The sequence below is a fragment of the Pyrus communis genome, chromosome 6, assembly GCF_041283825.1.
Source record: "Pyrus communis isolate YQ-2024b chromosome 6, ASM4128382v1, whole genome shotgun sequence".
Classification (NCBI taxonomy): domain Eukaryota; kingdom Viridiplantae; phylum Streptophyta; class Magnoliopsida; order Rosales; family Rosaceae; genus Pyrus; species Pyrus communis.
In genome coordinates, this window is record NC_142570.1 from 21,083,934 (window position 1) to 21,106,738 (window position 22,805).

General features: G+C 36.1%; 2 protein-coding genes and 1 pseudogene across 2 annotated transcripts; 1 reads left to right on the forward strand and 2 right to left on the reverse strand.

Moving 5' to 3' along the window:
- Positions 1-2,151: 2,151 nt before the first annotated feature.
- LOC137717092 (uncharacterized) lies at positions 2,152-3,771 on the reverse strand (annotated as a pseudogene).
- Positions 3,772-5,937: 2,166 nt separating this feature from the next.
- Positions 5,938-15,903, forward strand: LOC137710516 (lon protease homolog 2, peroxisomal). Its single transcript, XM_068449560.2, has 17 exons — positions 5,938-6,360; positions 6,681-6,793; positions 6,924-7,032; positions 7,368-7,537; positions 8,083-8,174; positions 8,755-8,934; positions 9,039-9,122; positions 10,105-10,232; positions 10,841-11,042; positions 11,126-11,332; positions 11,724-11,854; positions 12,179-12,392; positions 12,598-12,900; positions 13,258-13,452; positions 14,113-14,358; positions 15,051-15,152; positions 15,368-15,903. The coding sequence occupies exons 1-17, from the start codon at positions 6,254-6,256 to the stop codon at positions 15,449-15,451; spliced, it is 2,667 nt and encodes an 888-aa protein (XP_068305661.2). The 5' UTR covers positions 5,938-6,253; the 3' UTR covers positions 15,452-15,903.
- Positions 15,904-17,355: 1,452 nt separating this feature from the next.
- On the reverse strand, positions 17,356-19,908 carry LOC137710517 (H/ACA ribonucleoprotein complex subunit 4). Its single transcript, XM_068449561.2, has 2 exons — positions 19,743-19,908; positions 17,356-19,237 (listed from the first exon to the last, which is right to left on the reverse strand). The coding sequence occupies exon 2, from the start codon at positions 19,232-19,234 to the stop codon at positions 17,522-17,524; it is 1,713 nt and encodes a 570-aa protein (XP_068305662.2). The 5' UTR covers positions 19,235-19,237; positions 19,743-19,908; the 3' UTR covers positions 17,356-17,521.
- Between the last annotated feature and the right edge of the window lie 2,897 nt (positions 19,909-22,805).

Sequence of the window (22,805 nt, forward strand, 5' to 3'; positions counted from 1 at the left end):
TACTTCTTCTTGAAGTACTCCGTTTAAAAAAGCACTCTTGACATCCATTTGATATAATTTAAAACGCAGATGACATGCAAAAGCAAGTAACAACCTAATGGACTCCAATCTCGCAACAGGAGCAAATGTCTCGTCAAAATCCAAACCTTCTACCTGAGTGTATCCTTGAGCAACTAGACGAGCTTTATTTCTCGTTATGATACCATGTTCATCGGTTTTGTTCCGAAAAACCCATTTTGTTCCTATAACATTTGTTTCTTTGGGTCTGGAAACAAGACACCATACATCATTTCTAACAAATTGATTGAGTTCCTCCTGCATGGCCATTATCCAATCATCATCTAAAAGAGCTTCCTTGGCATTTTTTGGCTCAATCTTTGATATGTAGCACGTGAAGTTTACTACAGCAGTAGTTTTGCTTCTTGTTAGTATGGTATCTTCCACGTTGCCAATAATGTCGGACTTGGAGTGATCTTTTTGCACTTGCTTGTGTCCTTTTCTCAAAGCTTTTGTTGAGTCAACATTTTGGTGCACTTCAACCTGAGTAGTGGATGACTCATCGATTAATTTACTTTGAAGGAATTCTTCATCTGAAGCAGGTTGTTCAATACTTAAGGAGGAGTCATTCACAACAACATTAATGGACTCCATGACATTTGTAGTTCTCTTGTTGAACACTCTATATGCTCTACTAGTGAGAGAGTATCCTAGAAAAATTCCAATATCACTTCATGAATCGAATTTTGCTAACATTTCCCTATCTCTATAAATGTAGCATATACTTCCAAACACTCTCAAATGCTTCACGTTTGGTTTATTTCCTTTCCAAATCTCATATGGTGTGCACTTTGTACCAGGTCGAAGATAGACTCTATTTGCAGTATAGCAAGCGGTGCTGACTGCTTCAGCCCAAAAATGACTTGTCAAACGAGCGCTAGTCAGCATGACACTTATGTCAAGCAACACACGATTTTTCCATTCAATAACTCCGTTTTGTTGAGGAGTGATTGGAGCAGAAAAATTATGAGCAATTCCTTTTTCATCACAAAACTCAGAAAATGATGTGTTTTCAAATTCAGTTCCGTGATCGGTTCTGAGTTTTATCACACGATCATTTGAAGCAACTCTATCATTTTGAATTCTATTCAACAAGCCACAAAATGCTTTGAACGCATCAGATTTCTCACGCAAGAATGCAACCCAAGTAAAACGTGAGAAATCATCCACCAAGACAAGAATATATTTTTTTCCCCCAATACTTTCAGTATGTACTGGTCCAACCAAGTCCATGTGCATCAGCTCCAAAGGTCGTGAGGTTGAGATGTAGTTTGTTGACTTGTGTGAACTCTTTGTTTGCTTTCCCACTTGACATTCTCCACAAATTCCAAGTTCTCCAGCCAACATTGGTAAACCTCTCACATATTCCTTCTTGGAAAGCTTGATCATATCCTTACAATTCATATGGCCTAATCTTTTATGCCATAAATCCAAAACATCATCAGTTGCTTTGTTGCATATATTTGGCACATGTGATTCATTTGCATTCACACAATAACAATTGTCTTTAGACCTTTTTCCTTCAAAAATGTCTATCCCACTAGCAACTTTCACACAACATTTCAACTTATTGAACAATACTTCAGCATCATCATCATCACAAATTTGACTGATGCTAATTAAGTTAGCTTTAAGTCCATCAACTAACATGACATCTTTTAAGCATGGAATTCCTAGAGTTTTGATTTCTCCTTTTCCAATAATCCTTGCTCTTTTTCCATCTCCGAAAGTGACTGCTCCATTTTTACAATCCTTGGTGAAGGTTGTGAACCATCTTTTGTCTCTAGTCATATGCCTCGAGCAACCACTGTCGAGATACCAAGTATTAGACTGACAAGTTGAAAGGGTAGTAAAAGCCACCAAACATGTAAGATTGTCTTCATCAGATGATGATGACATCTTATCCAATAAGCAAACTTGAGTCTCATTTCTTCTCCATACTTGTTTTAAGTTTGGAGTGATGGAATTGAGCATTATTTTTGAAATTCTATTCATTCGCTTCGGATGAGCAACAAATCTCATTTTGAGATTTGATTTTCTAGACATCCAATGGGTGGTGTGCTTAGTTCGATCTTCCTTTCGAAGTTTGTTACATCAAGGTCTGATATGTCCTATTTTTCCACAGAAGTGGCAAGTAGGAATAAAGGTTTTTGACCTAATGAAATTTCTTGGATCAACAAAAGTGCTCACAGAATTTGGCTTATTTGTAGTGGTACACGAATTTCCAAAGGGTTCATCACTACTTTCTTTCCTGCTTGGTTCTTGTAAAGCTTTGACAAATTTAGTAACAGAAGAGGAAGAACTTCCAGTCACATTAAAATCAAAACCTAAACCACTTCTATCACCTAAATTTTTTCCATAGCTTAACATTTTGTCAATTTTTCTTGATCCAATACTAAACTCTTCAACCTTCTTTTTCATGCCTCTTAATTCATTTTCAAGGATTTCGTTGTCTGATGCTAGCATATGTAGTTTTTCCAACATTGACTCTCGTAGCTTCTCTGCATGTTCCATTTGAGATTGATGCTCAATCTCTACTTCCTTCTTCTCGCTTTCAAGCTGCACAAGTTTATTTTTCAGTTCATCATTTTCTTTCGTCACTTTCATGGTGATATCATAAAGTGCAGTATACTTTTGTAGGACTTCTACGGAATCAGGTTCTTCAACTACCGAGTCATCAGTCTCATATCCATCCACGATTCCAACAAACGCAACCACTTCATCATCATCTTCAGATGCCGTGTCCTTCTCTGAATCATTGTCACTCCAAGTGGAGGTTAACGCCTTATTCTTTTCATCCTTCAGCTTTTTAAGAGTATTGGCACATTCATGAGCATGATGTCCATACCCTTGACATTCAAAACACTTGTCTCTGTCATTTGAACTTTTCTTTTCACCAAGTTTGACAAACTTAGAAGAATTTCCATGAGAGACATCTCGAGAACGAGGAACTTTGGAGTTTGAATCAAAGTTGTTTCGATTTTCACATCCCATGGAACTTCTGAGTTTCAAAAATTTCCTAGCATGTTTGGTGAGAAGAGCAAATTCATCTTGAGTCAGGTTTTCAAATGAATCCTAATTCACTTTTTCATTATTGACTTTGAAGGCAACATTTTTTCCTTTCTTGACTTCGGTAAAGTCAGACTCATATGTTTGTAATGATCCAATCAATTGTTCCAACTTGTAAGTGCTTAAATCTTTCGATTCTTCTATAGCTGTCATTTTCGCATGAAACCTTGAAGGGAGAGATCTTAGAATTTTCTTAACAACTCTATGTTCAGGAATGCTGTCACCAAGATTGTGACAACCATTTACAATTACACTAAGCTTAGCATAAAAGTCAGAAAAACTCTCATCATCTAGCATTTTGATATTTTCAAATTGCATGATGAGATTTTGAACCTTGGATTCTTTGACAGTGGAGTTACCTTCATGAGTAACTTCAAGAATATCCCAAGCTTCTTTCGCCGTTGTGCATTTACTAATGTAGTTAAATTGCTCAGGCGAAACGGCAGTGAATAACGCATTTAATGCTCTTTGATTGAATGTGCTAATGCTGTGTTCATCTTCACTCCATTGTCTTCTAGGCTTAAGCATAGAAATAGTTACAGAAGATTGTCCTTCGCCTTTTGTTTCACTAACTGTTGGAGGTTCCCAGCCTTCTTCAACCGCAAGCCACACTTTGTCGTCAAGCGCCCAGAGAAATGATTTCATCTTTGCCTTCCATGCAGCATAGTTGTCTCCATCAAAATATGGTGGATGAGAAACTGAACCCATAGCCCGATTCATCCTAGACTACCCACGGATCTCACTAGGTATTTTTAGTGACCTGCTCTGGTGCCAATTGAAAGTCCTAGGATGGGTACTAATTTAACCTAGAAATGTAACTAAATTTCAACTTAAAACTAAAGCAATTTAAGGTTTAAGTTAATCAGTTATGTAAACTAATCCCTACACAAATAGTCAAAATAAATATAAAGAGTACGCACATGATGTAGGATTTAACGAGGCAAAACCCACCACTGGGAAAATCCTCGGGCTACCAAGCCAGGAAGCACTAAGAAAGAAAGAATACATAAAGACTTACAAGAACTCATCAACTAGACAACCATACTAGTTGGCAGCTTTGTCTTCGCGCTTTGCTACTCGATCTTTCATCAGTCTTCGAGTTGAAGTGGCACAATACTAACACGATCGTTAATCACCTTTTCCTCGAACTTTGCAAGACACTAACTCGATCATGCAAAGTGTTTATATGATGAAGTGTTTATTTGGAAAACAATCAAGTACGAAAATCACACGGCACATTTTCATAATTGACATTCAATAAAACAAATGAAACTAGCATGAAAATAATATTTTCTCTTTCAAAAACAATTGCTATAGAAACCACAATATGGCAGCCACTTAAAAGTTAATTTTTTTTCTTTTAAAAAAGCAAAGCTGCTGCCAATCTATAATCAAAGAAAAACATGCATATGCGGCTTCACTTTTTCCAAGAGTTTAACAACTCTTATAAAGGCTTAATGCACTAACTGACTCAAACCGATAAGAATGCAATCCATGTAATCAGATGACTCCTACCAACATCCAAACAGATAAGTCCCAATGTAAACCGATAAGTCCCAATGCAAACCGATAAGTTCCAATGCAATCAGATTAGTCTCAATTCAATCAGATTGTTTCTTTGAAAGTGTGTTTTAATAATTAATATAGAAAGGATAAGTCATTTAACAGAGATAAAACACACAATGGTCAAGAGTCCTATTCTAACTACAATAACATGAGATAACAAATGAATGTAGTTGAATGCATGCGTGCAAACGTACCTGAATAAGTATCTTGTTTACGTAACATCTCTTGCATCGAAGTGTGAGAGACATCCTTAGACTTAAACAATTACAATTGAAAATATGTAACAAGTCTAAGCTATTACAGACTCAGACATTTTGTCAAGAATTGTCAATTTTGCACTAACAGAAAGTATAAAAAAATAGAAATCCAATTCAATAATCATAAGGCTTGTCATACGAAATGCCTGATGCAAGATATGTGTTTTGAAGCTGCAAATACGAAGAAGCTACAAGATGTGTGTTGCAGGCTTGTCAGTCAAATTCGAAGAAGCTGCAATGCGTGTTGGTTGAAGCTGCAATTCGATACATCTGCAAGGTCATTGGCCATTTAAACTAATATAAATTCCCAGTCTAAATAAAAGCAGACATAACACTATTCCCCTTCCCATTAATTAATCAATAAATGCATTAATAATTAGTCAAAACAGTTTCAAGTTGCTGTTAATTTTGGTAGCAAGGATGAGATATATTAATCTATATCATGTTATATCAGATTTGGCTTATCGGATGAAAAATATTATTGTTGCTTTTTTTTAACTATTAATGTTGATTTGAACATTTGAACATTTCCTTTAAAAATAATCTTAGAATGTTACCTTTCAAAATCCACTCAAGTTCGGAACTGTTTGTCAATATTCAATCATCATATCATCAAATTTTAATCAATATATCAAATATGCTTAATTGATACGTCAACGTGATTTATTTTTATTATTTTTATATTCAAATATAAAAGAAGAACAAAATCGTCTTTTCAGGTCTGACAAACTTGAAAGTGTTTTTATTTTTTATTTTTAACATTTGATATTATATACATTAAGAAGTGTGAGAGTGAGCTAAGTTTCATAATGAGTTAACAATAATATGATTCAAATTCGATTTTTACGAGAATCGAATCTAAAACTCACTTACAAGTGAAGAAGAATGCTAATTGACGGTTAATACTAAGTCACACAAACTTGAAAGTTTTAGTTTTGTAGGGATACAAATTAGGTATAAAAGAAAAACACATTTCGAGATTTCTAATATTGTGCATTTCCTAATTTATTGGGCAACGTAGTTTTAGGATTATCTTTTGTTGTTTGAGATAAGTAGGGTCGCGCTTTCGAAGAAAAAAGAAGGTGAAAACAAAGCCGTCGCGGTTTCGAAGAAATAAAAAATCAGAGCGAGCGAGCGCACAAGAATCTTCCAACCAAACAAAGTAAAAAGCTGAATAAAACCAAACCCACACACATTGCATTCACCACCTTCCCTTCTTCTTCTACCTCCTCTGACTCTCCTTTCTTCTTCTTCTCCTTCTTCCTCTCTCTCTCTCTCTCTCTCTCTCTGTGCAAATTGCAAAGATGGCGGAATCGGTGGAGCTTCCCACTCGCCTCGGCATCCTTCCTTTCCGAAACAAGGTCCTCTTACCCGGCGCCATCATTCGAATTCGCTGCACTTCCCCCAGCAGGTGCCTTTGAGCCTAACTCTTTTGATCGATTTGTTTTTTCTGTTTGATTCCTGCTGTATGCACTTGAATTGTAGCTGTTTGAGCTCAGCTCTAACTTTATAGCTCTCCAATTACTCTGCTTGCTTGGAAATTATTCCTTTTCATGCTCTTTGGTTGCCGAAACCGCGTATTTTGTTCTTCAATTTTGCCAGTATTAATCTCAAATTCCAACTTTCCCTTTCCCTTTTTCTATGTAATGGATCATTATATGGGTGTGGAATTGTGAATTTCTAACTGCTGGATTATGGAATTGATAAAATTGGGGAATTTGATTAATGTAGTGTCAAATTGGTGGAGCAAGAGTTATGGCAGCGCGAAGAGAAGGGGTTAATTGGTATTCTTCCCGTTCGAGATGCTGCCGAGGCTGCAACAGTGGCCCCTGTGTTGTCTCAAGGTGATTTCTGCTTATTTCTCTATTCGATACAGATGAGTGGATGCCTATAGTTATTGGAAAATCAAATCTAAATGGTTTTCTTTTTCTGTTGTTGTTGTTGTTGCCTTGTTGGGAATTTGCCTAATTTTAGGTGTGGGAAGTGAATCTGGTGAACGAAGCTCTAGAGTTCAAGTTGGTACTTCCGATTCTCACAGGCCAGATGGAAAAAATCAGCAGGAAGTTATTCACTGGCATACTAGGTATACTTGAATCAAAATCTACTTTGTTATTCATTGGAAAGTGTTTCTATTTTGTGGGACCACAACTTAACATTACAGATAACGTGGTGGTCCATCTAATCATGTCATGTGCTGTGACTGTCTTTATTTCAGTCAGTTTAATTGCCCTTTAGCACTTGAATGGGCCATTACCCGTTTTTCTGGATCATTCTACATTTAACTGATTTTCTGTTCATCTGATTTTCTGTTTTGGTGCTTAATTCTGTTCGTTTATTCATAAGTTTTCCATTCGGTGATTTTGCAGATTGTGTTTGTAAAGTAATTATGTTGATAATAAGTTTTGTTTATACTCTTAGGGGAGTTGCTGCACGGGCTTTACATCTCTCAAGAGGAGTTGAGAAGCCAAGTGGGAGGGTTACGTATGTAGTTGTCCTTGAAGGCTTGTGTAGATTCAACGTCCAGGAACTTAGCACAAGGGGAACATATTATACTGCACGGATATCTCCACTTGAAATGACAAAGTCTGGTATGTTATCAATTTAGTACGTGGGCTTGTTTTTGGTAGAAGATATTAGGGTTGATTGGTCGGCTTGCTACATATGGTCTCAAGCTCTTGTTTCCTTGGTTTGAATTTTCTTTTCTGTTTCAGTAACAAGTAATTGTCTTCAGACTTCCGATCTTAAGTGTTTGTTTAATGTAACCTCTGCCACTGATATCACATTGCTTTATGTATTTGGTCCCGGTTCATTAGTTCATTAGCAGTGTGTTTTCCATGACTAGGGGTGTTTCTGAAAGTTTTTTAGAGCTGGTTAGATATCAATTGTTACTATGTTTTTCCTCTTTAAACAATCAACAATTTTTTCAATGTTTTATCCTTAACATATGTAGATTCCTCGTTTCTTCTAATGTGTTGACCTGAGTGTATCTTGTGGTTTATTTGAGGTGTTGTCCCTAAGATTTATGATTGTGATTAGTTTATCATTATCACATTATATGTAGAATCTTAGGTGATGAGTTTGTGCCCTTATCTACCAATATGTTGAGTTGTTTTATCTTTCTTATCTTCATGAGAAATGGAGCAAGTGGAGCAAGATCCAGAGTTCATATCATTATCTCGCCAATTCAAAGCAACTGCTACGGAGCTGATTTCTGTTCTTGAGCAGGTAATACTTGTGATGTTTGCATATTTCAGTGAATAAAATAAAATGGATACCAAGAGTCTTGCCTTTTTTTTTCCTTTTTTTTTTTTCCTTTTTTTACTTCGGTGTAATATTTTGATTATATAGTTTTGAGTTGTGCAGGCTTATCATACCAAATTTCTTCAAAATAATAAGTCATATAGGTATCAGACTATCAATAGGAAACTACAAAAGCTTGACACACAAATACCTATTATGGTATATACCCTAATACCTATTATGATATTACCCTCTATAAAAAAATTTAACCTCCTTTTCAAGCTGTGAGGCTGCGTGCCTTTGGTTGAACAATCCTTTGTGTTCAAAATGGTTTTTTCGGTTTTTGTTGTGGTTCATGCTTAAGGTTTGTAGGGAATATCGTTTGCCTGAAATTCCTTGATTTGGTTGAGCATTAACTGGGCTTCTTTATGTTTTGGATTCTTGCGAAATATTGATATTGTTAGAGATAAGATATCTATATACATATTTACATATTGCTGATAAAACACTGTGTAACCTTGTATTACTTGAATCAGTAACTCTCATTTTCATTTTGTGCTTGTAGAAACAAAAGACCGGAGGAAGAACAAAAGTTCTTCTGGAGACAGTTCCGGTTCACAAGTTGGCAGATATATTTGTTGCTAGCTTTGAGATAAGTTTTGAGGAGCAACTGTGTATGTTGGATTCAGTTGATCTGAAAGTAAGACTTTCCAAAGCTACTGAGCTAGTTGACAGGCATTTGCAGGTAATTGTTTATTCACTGGTGCTGATGCTTAGCATGTTCACATGTTATCATCTTTACACTTCCTCGAGTTTTTAAGCAGTCATGTTGGTGTTACCTTGTGACAGTCTATTCATGTAGCAGAGAAGATTACGCAAAAAGTTGAGGGTCAATTATCAAAATCGCAGAAAGAGTTTCTTTTGCGCCAGCAGGTTTGCACTCTCACATCAGCTTTGATTTTCTGAGTGAGTTAAATATTGGTGCTCATTATTTAGTGATAAAAGTATTGTGCTCATTATTTATATTCTTTCGGTAGCATTCAGTCGTTTTGTTCTGTTTGAAGTGCCATAGAAAATTTTGGGTGGAACAAATAAGAAATTCAGTTAGAATTTTACTGTGAAAATTTTGATCTTTATGGGAACTATTAAACCTTTTTTTTTTTTTGGTAAATTAGTCATTTATGAATGAAGGTGAATGTGCTAATTTTGTGGTGATGCTGGGGCCTAATAGTTATAATTTCCTCAACCAACCTCATAGCTTATCTGTCAAAAAAGTCTCCTTCACATTTTTATGATGTTTAAATTTAACAAGGGATCTTTTAAATAAAATCAAAGAATTGTGAGAATGAAGGAATGGTTTTCTAATTTACTGTGTGTTTCTTCTCGAGGTTTAACAGATTCTAAATGTAATTATTTTTCACTTGATAGGTTAGCTTTAATTATGCACATGTAAAAATTTCTAGGATTGGCACAATTTGTTGTATTGCTGGAGGACTCTTATCAAATAGGTTTTATTTTTTAAAAAGAAAAATATATTCAGAGGTATTTCTGATTTCTCATGTGTATACCCCTGGGAAGGTTGTAAAGGATACAAGTCATCTTTTGCAGTTCATGGAAAGTCAGGGGCTGCTTGAGTTGATGAAATTTACTTTTTACTTTTTACTTAGTTCTAGGTAGGGCCTTTTTTTTTCTCTTAGGTTTGCAATGTATTAATTTTGTATTTACATCTGTTTATATCATGGACCTTGATGGATATGGATATTGAAAATACTTAACCTAGGTGGATTCGAATGTTGAATGTTTTAGGAAATATCTAAAGAAACCTTCCTCTGAATTGGAGACACATACTGTTCTCTTCTATCATTTAGTTGGCTGATGGTTCCAATTCCTTCCTACTTTTTGAAATGTATTGCAGATGAGAGCTATAAAAGAGGAGCTTGGCGACAATGATGACGATGAAGACGATGTTGTTGCTCTGGAAAGAAAGATGCAAAGTTCAGGAATGCCTTCAAACATCTGGAAGCACGCACAGAGAGAGCTGAGGTATGATTTGGTTAGAAGAAAGGAACAAGGGTTACTGTGTTCTTGTGTGCAAGTAGTTTTGTCCTTTTGTTTTTCCAACAAAATTTTCCGTACTACAGATACTGGTATTACTACTAGAACTTCAATGTAATCCTAACTTCGGCATTTTTTTTTTCCCCATGTCGAGTAAGATATGATTACCATCCTCTTACAGAGAGTGTCTGACATAAAGGGTTTTGGAGAAAAGGGAATGATGACAATGTAATTGGTGCCCAGTATTATATAATCCTGACATCATTGCCAATGTTGGTGTGTTAAAGTTGTTTTGAATATATTGTTCTTAAGGTATTCAGTAAAGAAGAGGATATCGGCCAGTGTATATTATTGCATTTTAAAATCTGAAGCCACTTTGAAATATGCAGCTTTACGCAAAATGTCTGGGGCCACTAATTCTTGGGTGTCAGTGGTAATATAATTAAAAAAAAAATTGGGACTTTGTTAAGTTGGTCCAAAAGTGGTTGCTTTCATTGTTGTTTTCTAGTACACAGCCTTGTACTTCAAATTCTAGAGTATAGAGGGATCTCATTCATTTAATCATTTATTTATTTTATTTTCCCCTCATGTTTCAGGAGGCTGAAAAAGATGCAACCCCAACAACCTGGATATAATAGTTCACGTGTTTACCTAGAGCTTCTTGCTGACCTTCCCTGGCAGAAGGCCAGTGAAGAATATGAATTGGATTTAAGGGCTGCAAAAGAACGTCTTGACAGTGATCACTATGGTTTAACTAAGGTCAAACAGCGGATTATTGAATATCTGGCTGTTCGCAAGGTGGCTAATTGTTTAGTTTTTGTCTGATTATTTTTTTATTAAAAATATTTGATGTTAATATGTTGGTTATGTGTGTGTTGCAGCTCAAACCAGATGCCAGAGGCCCAGTGTTGTGTTTTGTTGGCCCGCCTGGTGTTGGAAAAACATCTTTGGCGTCATCTATTGCTGCTGCTTTGGGCAGAAAATTTATACGCATATCCCTTGGTGGTGTAAAGGATGAAGCTGATATCCGAGGACACAGGAGGACATACATTGGAAGCATGCCGGGTAGGCTTATTGATGGATTAAAGGTATAATTTCGTCCAAGTAAACATTTTCATGGACTTGTGGTGTGATATTCATATGCTTGGTAAGGGATGGTGATGGTTTTGATGGTCAGTCACAACTTATAATCAAAATGCTATCTTCTAAGGGTATCGAACCAGCCAAGAAAAAGAAGACAAAATACAGTATTTTGTAATTGATAAGTGATAATGTTTGTCTATCGGATCACCATCACTGCCTTTAGGCAAACAAATTTCAAAATTGAAGAAGCCTCCTTTGTGCTCTCTCCTTTTTGTATGTGGCTTAGTCATTACTGGACACAACAAAAACCACTTATCCATATCCACACCCAGCCAAGTATAGGATTGATGTACTAGGACTTGCACTAATTTTTTTCTCAATTATGATGTATATCAGAAAGTAGCTGTTTCCAACCCGGTCATGCTGCTAGATGAAATTGACAAGACAGGTTCTGATGTGCGCGGTGATCCAGCTTCAGCTCTACTGGAGGTTCTTGATCCTGAGCAAAATAAAACATTCAATGATCAGTATCCTGTTCTTTATACCTTATTGAGGTCTGATTATTTATTTAGTTAATCTGAAAACGTCCTCGTGCTGTATGGATTTTGGGTTTGACCTATGCATATCTTACACTCGACTCTTGCAGAAAACACAGATATAGTTGCTATCAAAATGGCCTGCAACATGATTGCTTGGCTTAAGAAATATTACATGGCTGCTTACTTTTAAATGGCATAATTTTTTATATCTCTTTTTGAAAAAGAAGGATGCTGCCTTCCCTAAATCCCTACCAAATAACATTGCAAACAGGGTTTCTATATTGACACAATTCCTTAATTCAAGTCCTATAGCTATTTGAATGTTCCCTTCGACCTTTCAAAGGTGATTTTTGTGGCAACTGCAAATAGGGTGCAGCCGATTCCCCCACCACTCTTGGACAGGATGGAAGTTATTGAGCTGCCTGGATATACACCCGAAGAAAAGCTGAAGATAGCCATGCACCATTTAATTCCCCGAGTTCTTGATCAGCATGGGTTGAATTCTGAGTTTCTTAGAATCCCAGAGGTATGTTTATTCTGATTTGTATCAAGTATTAATGGTGTTGAACTTGTGGTTTCCAATAGTTTCTTTCTTTAGATCTGAAAATAGGCACCCTCTTTCTAGTTTCCAATCAAGTTTTATGTCACAACTCACAAAACAACGGTTACATTTGTAATCAATGTTGTTTTATGAAAACATCATATTGAAACTTGTCTGTCTACTGTGGTAGGCCATGGTGAAACTTATCATTCAAGGGTACACTAGGGAGGCTGGTGTTCGGAATCTGGAGAGAAACTTAGCTGCCTTGGCTCGTGCAGCTGCAGTAAAAGTTGCAGAGCAAGAACAAGCTGTCCCTCTGAGGAAAGACGTGCACTCGCTTGCTTCACCACTACTCGAAAACAGACTTGCTGATGGAGCTGAAGTGGAAATGGAGGTTATTCCGATGGGTGTGAATAAGCATGAGATATCAAGCACTTTCAAGATTGATTCGCCGTTGGTTGTGGATGAGGATATGCTGGAGAAAGTATTAGGGGTAATTATTCTCTTTTTAAAATCATTAAGAAAGGTTACTTCATAATTGGACTTAGCATAGTGTTTGCTTGTAATTTAGAAACTCGATTAGTTTGACTTGTCAATGGATTTGATACAATCAGGGTACCATGCCATTTTGACAAGTCTTACAATGTCAAAATTTATATGTAAATGAATATGTAGGATACTTTTGGAGCGAGTTTTGGGCTCAAGGAATACTTATTATAAAAAACATATCTTGGTTTTACCATGTATTAATTTTTCAGCTTGACATACGCACATCCCCCAAGAGATTCCAGCTTGATTTGTCATTATTGCTTAAGAGTTTCTGAGGTTGTCTGTTTGTGTTGTAATGCAGCCTCCAAGGTTTGATGACAAAGAAGCTGCAGAACGAGTTGCAACACCAGGTGTTTCTGTTGGGCTTGTTTGGACTGCTTTTGGTGGAGAGGTTCAATTTGTGGAGGCCACAGCAATGGGGGGAAAGGGTGAACTGCATCTCACTGGTCAACTTGGAGATGTTATCAAAGAATCAGCACAAATAGCATTGACATGGGTAAAATGTTTCTTCTAAATTAATTTTATTTATCTGAAATATTGATACTCCTCTTCATGATGAGTCAAACATTTATGGTGGTGACTCGATGGTCATAATTTTGAATTGTTCATGCACCATTTTAAGACAACTAAGAGATAATAACGGCACTCAACTTACTGTTATTATCCATTTTGTTTCAGTCACATGACTTGCACTTTTTCTTGCCATTTGGGTTTAATCTTTCAAATAGGTATTGTGTAAGGTAATCATAGTTGTACTTTAATGAAAAAGAAGAGGAACATAGAAGCAAGTTAGATTGGAAATTCTGATTCTGACCAACTCAATCTGAAAGCTTCCCATTTTGGCACAACAAAATCAAATCCGGGATCTTAAATCCGAAAATTCCAAAAAAAAAAAAATCGGAATGCTTCGTTACTGACAGACATTTATGTTGAGATCCCAATCATCCTGTCAGATTTACTTCGGTTTTTGGGACTGGTTAGTATAGAAAAATGTTGTAATCTGTATTCCTTGAACTTGGTATATCCCTATGTGCACAGAGTATATAGTGTTTTTTAATTTATTTAGAACAGTATGCATCAACCATGATGCTACAATTTCTGCTCTGTAAATGTTGGCTTATAATGATTGATACTGAGGATTTTACTTATGTCTCAGGTGAGAGGCAGGGCAAAAGATCTTAAGTTCGCAACAGCTGAGGCAGCCAATCTTTTGGAGGGTCGGGATGTTCATATACACTTTCCTGCTGGGGCTGTACCGAAGGATGGACCCTCAGCAGGTGTGACTTTGGTAACAGCACTGGTTTCATTGTTCTGTCAGAGAAGAGTAAGAGCAGATACAGCAATGACTGGAGAAATGACATTGAGGGGTCTCGTACTACCTGTTGGTGGTGTCAAGGACAAGGTATACTCACCTCATGCACCAATCTAATTATGATAATCCGTGACTCTCTACGTAAGTCTGTCTGCATGTATAACACATGCTGTATGAACTGAAGGGTTTTTAGATCTAGTCATATTCATGCTTTTATACGATTACTGCCGTCAAGTGTTTTGAATTGTTTGCTAGTTGGGCATTTAACATTATCCTTGTATGTGACCTTGTTTTTCATATACAAGTATTATACTGTACATCAAACTTGTTTGGCACAGAGATTTTCACTTTTCTTAGTACTGTCATTTTTATAATCTCCAGGCTATATACTATAGTCATTCCATTTTAATATCTTTTTCTATAACCGTCGTCTAGGTAAGTGGATGTTTGATGGAAAATTAATTGGGATTTTAGCTAAGTGGAATAACGCAGGTTTCTTGAAATGTGCTTGTTTCTCATTTGTTCTGTCATTGGTTTTCTTGATCATCAACGTTTTACACCATTTTCAGAATTGTTTTGAGAAACTTTTTAAGCTTATTTCGAGAAACTTGTGTCATTCCCAAAACACTTCTAGCACGTTTTTCTTGTATAATATTTAAAGGAACCTTCAAGCCACAGGTGAGAAAATTGAAGCAAAATTCTCTGCTAATGCATATAATATTCCGGTACATTAGTAATGAGCCAGAGGCTTTGTTTGATCATTTGAATCTATATTGCTACAGGTATTGGCAGCCCACCGTTGTGGTATTACAAGAGTCATTCTTCCAGAGAGGAATCTGAAGGATTTAACTGATGTACCGTCGGCTGTTCTTTCTGGTCTTGAGGTAATTTTGGTTTTATTTGCAGCAAGGTGTTTCTCAATTATGTGTGTGATGTAAAATTCATCGAGGCCAGCTTATTAAGTTTTGTTTATCTCCATAGCTTGTTAGCTTGCTTTTATTGCATACTCAGCTGTTGCCTGTACATACCGTGTTTGGTTTCTGGACACGTGATATGTGATTATGATCAACGACATAATCTGTGAATTTTCCCGTAACAGATAATACTAGCAAAGCGAATGGAAGATGTATTAGAGCAGGCTTTTGAAGGCGGATGTCCCTGGAGACAGCACTCAAAGTTATGACAGGCTTTGCTGTGGGTGATCTTATGCATTTTTGTGTGATTGAAATGCCTTAGCTGGTTGCCGTTTACACATGACATTCAGCTCGCAGTTTGTCCCGCAGCGCTGCCTTTGGCTGCAAAGACCGAAGAAATTGTGAATCGCTATAAAAATTCTTGGCCCTGGGATTAATAGGAATTCAGCTGCTCGTAAACTGCCAAATTTTTCTTGCGCCCATCTGTTCCTCCTCTCCATGCTATTTATCTGTCAATTGTTTTTATTTTCTGAGTAAGCCTTTGTAATTATAAATTAATTCTCTGTTCTTGGTATAATATTATTTGTTTAATGGAGCAAAGAAAATCAACCCGACCCGATATCCAGATACACATCGAAACAAGGTCGTGTTGGCTGATACTTGAAAGGTGACAAATCCATTTTATGCATACGACATATTAAACATAAATTTACGCCTTCAACTTATTGCGTTTCTTTGTATTTTCATGGTTGCATCGTTCCTGAAAAAAGGGGAGCATATATTATTAGATTAATCTTGTTAAGAGTCTTCAACGGAAGTGTCATGGATCATAGCAGTAGATCATGTATGATCAGTGGCTCCCACCAAGTTCGACGATGGGACAGTACATGAACTACTTTTATAGTCACGAAATATTGGCAAGGGCATTGGATTCATTGAAAAATTGTGAAATCATCGGACTCATCGAATGGCTTCCCTTGTCAGTAAGGTCGTTGGAAGATCCTGTCCCATAATCCTTAGGGTTTAGTTTACGTGTGTTGAAGTAGAGCAAAAATCCCAGGATCTGCTAAAATATGGAACTAGGGTTTTTGGAATAATACGAGTTTACGGTTTATGGAATAATTCAGATGTATTATTCTTCTCAAATGTGGGGAGGAATCTCAAACTCGTATTACTCCATAAACCCTAGTTTCATATAATAGGAAAATACAATCAACATATCAAATCTCTCCTCAAATAAGATACTCACGCCAACATCAACTACTTGTAATATGGTGAAACTATCGCAAATTTCTCGGAACATCATTACATAAAACATCATAATTTAAGTACTAAATCTTTTAGAGCATAGTCGATGCATATTGTAGTGCAAAAAACACATAACGCAACTAGTTAAGAGTTAGGAGGATCACCAAAAAACTAATGTTCCACAAGTGAAAATACTCAAAACGGTTGATGTACCTGCTCGAAAGTTACAAATACAAGGCAATGGTAAGATAAAAAACAAATAAAAAATGAGAACACATACTGATTAACATAAGTAGAATAACGAACGGAAACATCGTCTTATCTTGGTACTGTTTGTATAATGCGTCACTTTTTAAGTCTGGCAATCCTGATCACCGAAACACGGATGAGGGCTTTCTTTCCGAGCCTTAATCTACCGTTGTCCAAACTATTAATCCATCACTTGAAGATAATGATGCAAATTTGTACATGGTTTGGACAACCAAAACCAACGGAATTGACAATTCGAAGTTACTGAACTAGTCTTAAGCAGGGTAGCAAATTGCGCATCAGCTTCATCTATTACCGGTAGCTTCTTTAACTCTAAGGTAACGCTCTCGCTAACGAAATGTCTTTTCAAGAGCAGTGCAACAGAAAAACAAAGAAAATATACCAAGCTGAAACCAAATTAGGAGCTGAAGCCATACCTGCATCCATGAGTTTGCTCGACTCGGTCAGTGATGCTGCCTAGGTTGGGGTCACTCTGAAAAGGCAGAGAACTGTAACCAGTAACTTCGCTAAATTGTTAAGACTCCAGAAACCATATAGCAACTGTATTTTCATTCATACTTTCCATTTTCAGGGAAAACGATGAATTGAAAACAAGCAAAGGAAACAGGTAAAACGATGAATTGAAAATACTCGGTCAAGTAAAAACAGCCTGCAATGAAAAGCTAAACCACAAAAACTAGTACTGCGGAAAATCGATTAAAATTACACATATGAGATACGAAAATTCCAGTGTCAGTTACGGAAACTCTCATTGTAGATGGAATAAAAGAAAGGCATACATTCAAAAGTTCTGCCACTTAAAGATTCTAATCCTAAGTCCTCTAAACTTCTTCTGCATCTGCTTTACCCTTTTTCTTTTTCTTCTTTTTCTCACTCTTATCAGCCTCGCCATCAGCAGAGCCGGCAGTAGCCACAGTACCATTGTCCTCAGCGTCTTTGTTTTTCTTCTTCTTCTTCTTCTTCTCAGACTTTTCTGCTTCAGGTGAACCAGCTTCAACATTATCCACGGTGCCATTCTCTTTGTCCTTTTTCTTCTTCTTTTTCTTTTCTGACTTCTCAACTTCAGGCTCAACTTCTTCGCCTTTGCTTTTCTTCGCAGGAACTGGAACAGGGCTCTCTGCGGCATCCTCTAGTTTGCGCTTACGCCCCTCCTTAGCTTCCTCTTCATCCTTATGTTTGTCCTTCTTTTTCTTATCCTTCTTCTCCTTGTCTGTGAGAGTGGTCTCCTCTGCCACAGCAGTGCTTGCAACAATAGAATCCCCACCAATAGGCAAAACCACATTCCTCATCCATTCTTGCGGAGTATTCTCAGTGGGCTTCCCATGCTTATCCAATTTTCCTTCGGCAATCAATTTCTTCTTCATGGATGCCCTCGGTCCCAATCCCCACTTTCTTGGGTAAGTATCCCGATCCATCACCACCCTCTTAATCTTTGCCACCACACCATGATCACAAGTTGCCATCACAGCAGTGGTCATCTCAGCAATTCCCAATGCAATGGCTTCTCCTTTGGTAGTCATCAGCACAACTTCCTCTCCAACCTCGATATCATTCTCAAACCTGAGCAGCCCTGGAATCATTAACTTGGCACCGTAGCAAATGGCATTCACTGCTGAGTCCTTGACAACCAATCTCTTATAACTAGTCAAGAGAACCTCAAGAGGCATGATGACCCTCCTCAAATAACTCTCATCCCTATTAGTGTCATAAGCCCACTGAGCATCCATGACATCATGCATTGTGACCATGTTGTCTTTCTCACCCATGATCCCAGACCTGACCCTCCTAAGCTCCTGCATATGACCTCCCACACCAAGAAGCAGACCCAAATGCACACAGAGTGTACGCACATAGGTTCCTGCTTCGCAAGAAATCCAGAAAACAACCAAATGTTTATCTGCATCATACTCAAGAAGCTTGCTTTCATAGATGGTCCTAATCCTAAGCTGCCTTTTGACTGCTGATATCAAAGGTGGCCTCTGAAAGACAGCCCCAGTCAGGGATTCAAGGGCCCGAGCCACCTTGGCAACATCAGGCACAGCTGAATGCAAGCGGGCAACACAAACATACTCTTTCCCTGCACCCTGCTGGGACTTGACAAGTCGTGTGGCTCGGTCAATGCAGACAATGAGATTACCTGTAACCTTAGGATCCAGGGTACCGCTGTGGCCAGTTTTCTCAACACGAAGGATGCGCTTAATCCAAGCAACAACCTCGTGCGACGAGGGGTTTGCAGGCTTGTCAAGATTGAGAACACCATATCGGATGTACTCAGCAAGAGGCCTCTTAAGGGGGGAAAACCCTGAGGGTAGAGGAGTGTAGTGTCCAGTTCGAACATTGAGGCGGTCATAGTTTTTAAGAAGGATAGGCCACTGAGAGGTGTCCAAGGAGGGAGTGGAGCTCTGGGGCTTGATCATGAAATCTTTGTCCAAATCGCTGTCCTTGTCCCTATGTTTCTTCTTCTTCTTCTTCTCTGAATCTGTCACTTTCTCCACAGCCTCAGTGGCCAATCGGTCATCATCAGATGAAACCATTTCCTGCACATTAGACAGAACAAAATATCGCTCAATTTTTTCTTGGAAAAAAAAAAGACCCAACAAACCACAAACAGCAGGTACCCCAACAGATGTACAAAACATTCTCAGTGATAATACCTTTCCTATACACATAATATATAAAATATACAATAGTTATCGGTGCAGCAGCATGTTTGGCTAGCACATGAACAATATCTCCTACCCCATAACTTCTAAAACACAAAATAAGAAATTTATGCTTAAAATTTACATGAAATCAGAGCATCCCTCAATCATAACAGTAAACCCACAACAGTGATTAGGTTTCCAACTTGTTTATGCAAACAGATTACTCTTAGCATCTATCAAACCCCTTGATATTTTCAGCAATGTAAAAGCTACTGAAATACGAAACTCAGAAAAGCTTCGGAATTTGTCGTACGAACACATGAAACAAGCGCAGAAATACGAAAAATTTGAAAAATGATTATGAAGCTCTGGAAGAAGTCGAGGAGATAATGAGTACCTTTGAATTTTGATTCCGGCTGCGAGCAAACCCTAGGGACTGAGACGGTTGAGAGAGATAGAGCGCGGCCACCCTGTGCGTCTGCGGTTCTCACTCACTCTTCGCTTGGCTTCTAAAACCCTAATCGGGGGTTTAAAAGCACCTTTTGATGAGGAAAAGGACAATCATGTCAACACGGCCTAAGTGCTCTACACTATGCATATGAGGGTAAAGTGGACTTTTCGACTTCTGATTTCATAATTCATTGGGTGAAATAATTTTTTAGCATGAAGTGGCTGTTTACTACAATGATAAAAATGTGTTGAGCTTTTGAATGATAATATGGGTTCGAACCTCTTCTGAATTAATCTAACATTTAATCTAATAAAATCTATCGTTTGACAAAAAAACAATTATTAAGAGAAACTCCATCCCACTAGCCTCTTATCTTGCGGTCTAATAATATTTCTTTTCATTTATAAGTAAGAGGTTTTAGATTCGATTCTCGTCAAAAAAGAATTTGAATCACATTATTACTAGTCCATAATAAAACATGAGCTCACTTCCCCATCCATTATTGTATATAATTTCATTTGTTCAAAACAAAAAAAAAACAAAAAAAAAAACCAAAAAAAAAAAAATTTACCCCACTAAGGCAATAATTATACCATCAATTAGACAAAGGCAATTACTGTCTTAATGAACAATAATTGACAATAACATTTAGACCTGGTAATTATTTATACGATCTGTTAACACGATACATAAACGACACGAAAATAATAGGTTTCGGATCAACATGATAACTTATTGGGTCGTTATCGAGTCACACGATAAAACGAGAGTGACATGCGGGTAACCTGTTTCGACACAATAAGAAAAATGTTATTTTGATGATTTTAATTGCATCCAAATCCTCTTTGTGAGAATCCCAGGAATCCGTGAATCATATCCGTTCATTGTACATCGTATGGTCAGAAATCATTTAAATATTTTTATTTAAAATTAAATATAAACAGTACCTGATAAAAACTGACCGCATGATTTACGGAACACAATTTACGAATCCACAAGATGCTCACCAAAAAGATCCGAAGAGAATCCTGTTGGATTTTAAATTTTTAAACTTACTAAAAAAACTTACTATAAAATACAATAGATAAGTGGATGTGTATATATTGTTTATTAATTATAAATTTTAAAAATTTAAGTTTTATTTATTTTTATAGAATACTATAGGCAAATAGTGAGATTAAAAAAAGAAAAGAAATTAGGTTCCTATCCCTCCTTTTGTTACTCCATTGATTAAAACCTTATTCATTTTTAATTTTTGATCAAGGTCTTCGGGTATTAATAACATCATTAATTGTTTCAATAATAAAATATATTCAGTTAGTGTTAAAAATGTTAGAATTAGTATATTTATATTTATGGCTAAATTTTTTATCATATAGTTTTATTTTTAGTTTGTACCCATTTTTAATTTGCAAATTTTTTTTTTATAATTTGTACCAATTTTCTTTCCGTTTTAATTTCTACCCATATTTTTAAAGTTTTATTTGTATTTGTGCCCATATGTTTACCATCACGTGATATTGTATAATTAATCAATGATAGAAAAATTATTATGGCTAAACTTTGTATCATATATTTATATTTTTAGTTTGTACCCACTTTTAATTTGCAACCTTTTTTTTAAAAAAAAATTTGTAGTATTTTCTTTTTAGTTTTAATTTGTACCCATGTATTAATTTCTTTTTACACCCATATTTTTTTAAATTTCATTTGTACTCATAATTTTTTAATCTTTTATTTGTATTCTAATTTATTTATAATGTATCCATTCTTATTTATTAATGTACCACTTTGTTATATGTGAAAAGTACCAATTTTTTAACACTATGGATACATTCTTTTGCCATTTATTATTTCTTATTGTTGCATAGTTTTTATCCATTTATTCAATCAAAATGTTTGAATTTTTTTATTGTAGCCGTTTCTAATAGTATTATAATAAGGGATTTTAAATTTATAGGATTATAAATCTCATAAAATATCAAACAATTAATGTCAAAACTATAAAAATATTAATATTAATAGTAATATAATGAGGTGTATAAAGTCAATAGACTTTGATCAAACTTTGAATACCATTAAGGTTTTAGTCAAAGAGTGTTAGGGACTAGGGACTGCATCCAAAGTATCCCTTAAAAAAATTATAAAACACATTAAAAATAAAAATATCAAGTAATTTAAAAACCAAACACATTAAAAAAATAATAATAATTAATTTACAAGTGTGAAAAATGTGAAAAACATGCAAATACTCGTAATCACATCCTCTACGCTTTGAGGATGGGTACATTGTCGTTTAAATTTTTAAAACCATACAAACCCTCATGAATAGTATTTTTAAAGGAGTTCAAAATGAATAAAATTCATAAGCATTAATGAATAAATCTGAAAAATGTGAAAGCATATATAGACGCTCATGATTGCATCCTCTACGTTTAGGCAATGGTTACATGGTCGTTTAGATTTGTAAAACCCTCCCAATCTCATGAATAGTATTTTTTATTTGAGTGAAAAATTAATAAAAATTATTGTAGAGGTGTGAAAAATGTAAAAAATACAATCACTCGTAATGACAAGCTTTACAACTTTTGTGAAGGGATCAACTTCGAAATTTGACACCAAAATCCATAAACCTTTGATTTAAATTTAACCGTCAATTGTCGTTTACACTTTATTCTACTCACCGAATTTCATTTTTGAAAAGTGATCTTTTAGCGGATGTAGAAAAATGAACTATTCGAATCGTTGGTATGACATTCCTATATTTACGGTTAACTAAAACATGAGTTGATGTTATATAGTTTCTAGAGACTTTATAAACTTTGAGCTATATTTTCACTAATGGTAAAACTCTGAATGTAATATCAACAATCTGAACCATTCATCTTTCTGCATCCTCTAAGAGATCATGTTTTCAAAAAAGAAAATCTGAAGAAAAAAAAAAATTGGTAAGAAGAATGGAACGTAAATATAAATGACAATTAATGGTTAAATTTAGATCTATAGTTT

Excerpts from the sequence above, each read along its gene's own strand:
- LOC137710517 (XM_068449561.2), bottom strand. The coding sequence starts at position 19,234 with ATGGTTTCATCTGATGATGACCGATTGGCCACTGAGGCTGTGGAGAAA.
- LOC137710516 (XM_068449560.2), top strand. The coding sequence starts at position 6,254 with ATGGCGGAATCGGTGGAGCTTCCCACTCGCCTCGGCATCCTTCCTTTC. Across the intron at positions 10,233-10,840 it reads CACGCACAGAGAGAGCTGAG|GAGGCTGAAAAAGATGCAAC; the intron begins GTATGATTTGGT and ends CTCATGTTTCAG. Across the intron at positions 11,333-11,723 it reads GGCTTATTGATGGATTAAAG|AAAGTAGCTGTTTCCAACCC; the intron begins GTATAATTTCGT and ends GATGTATATCAG.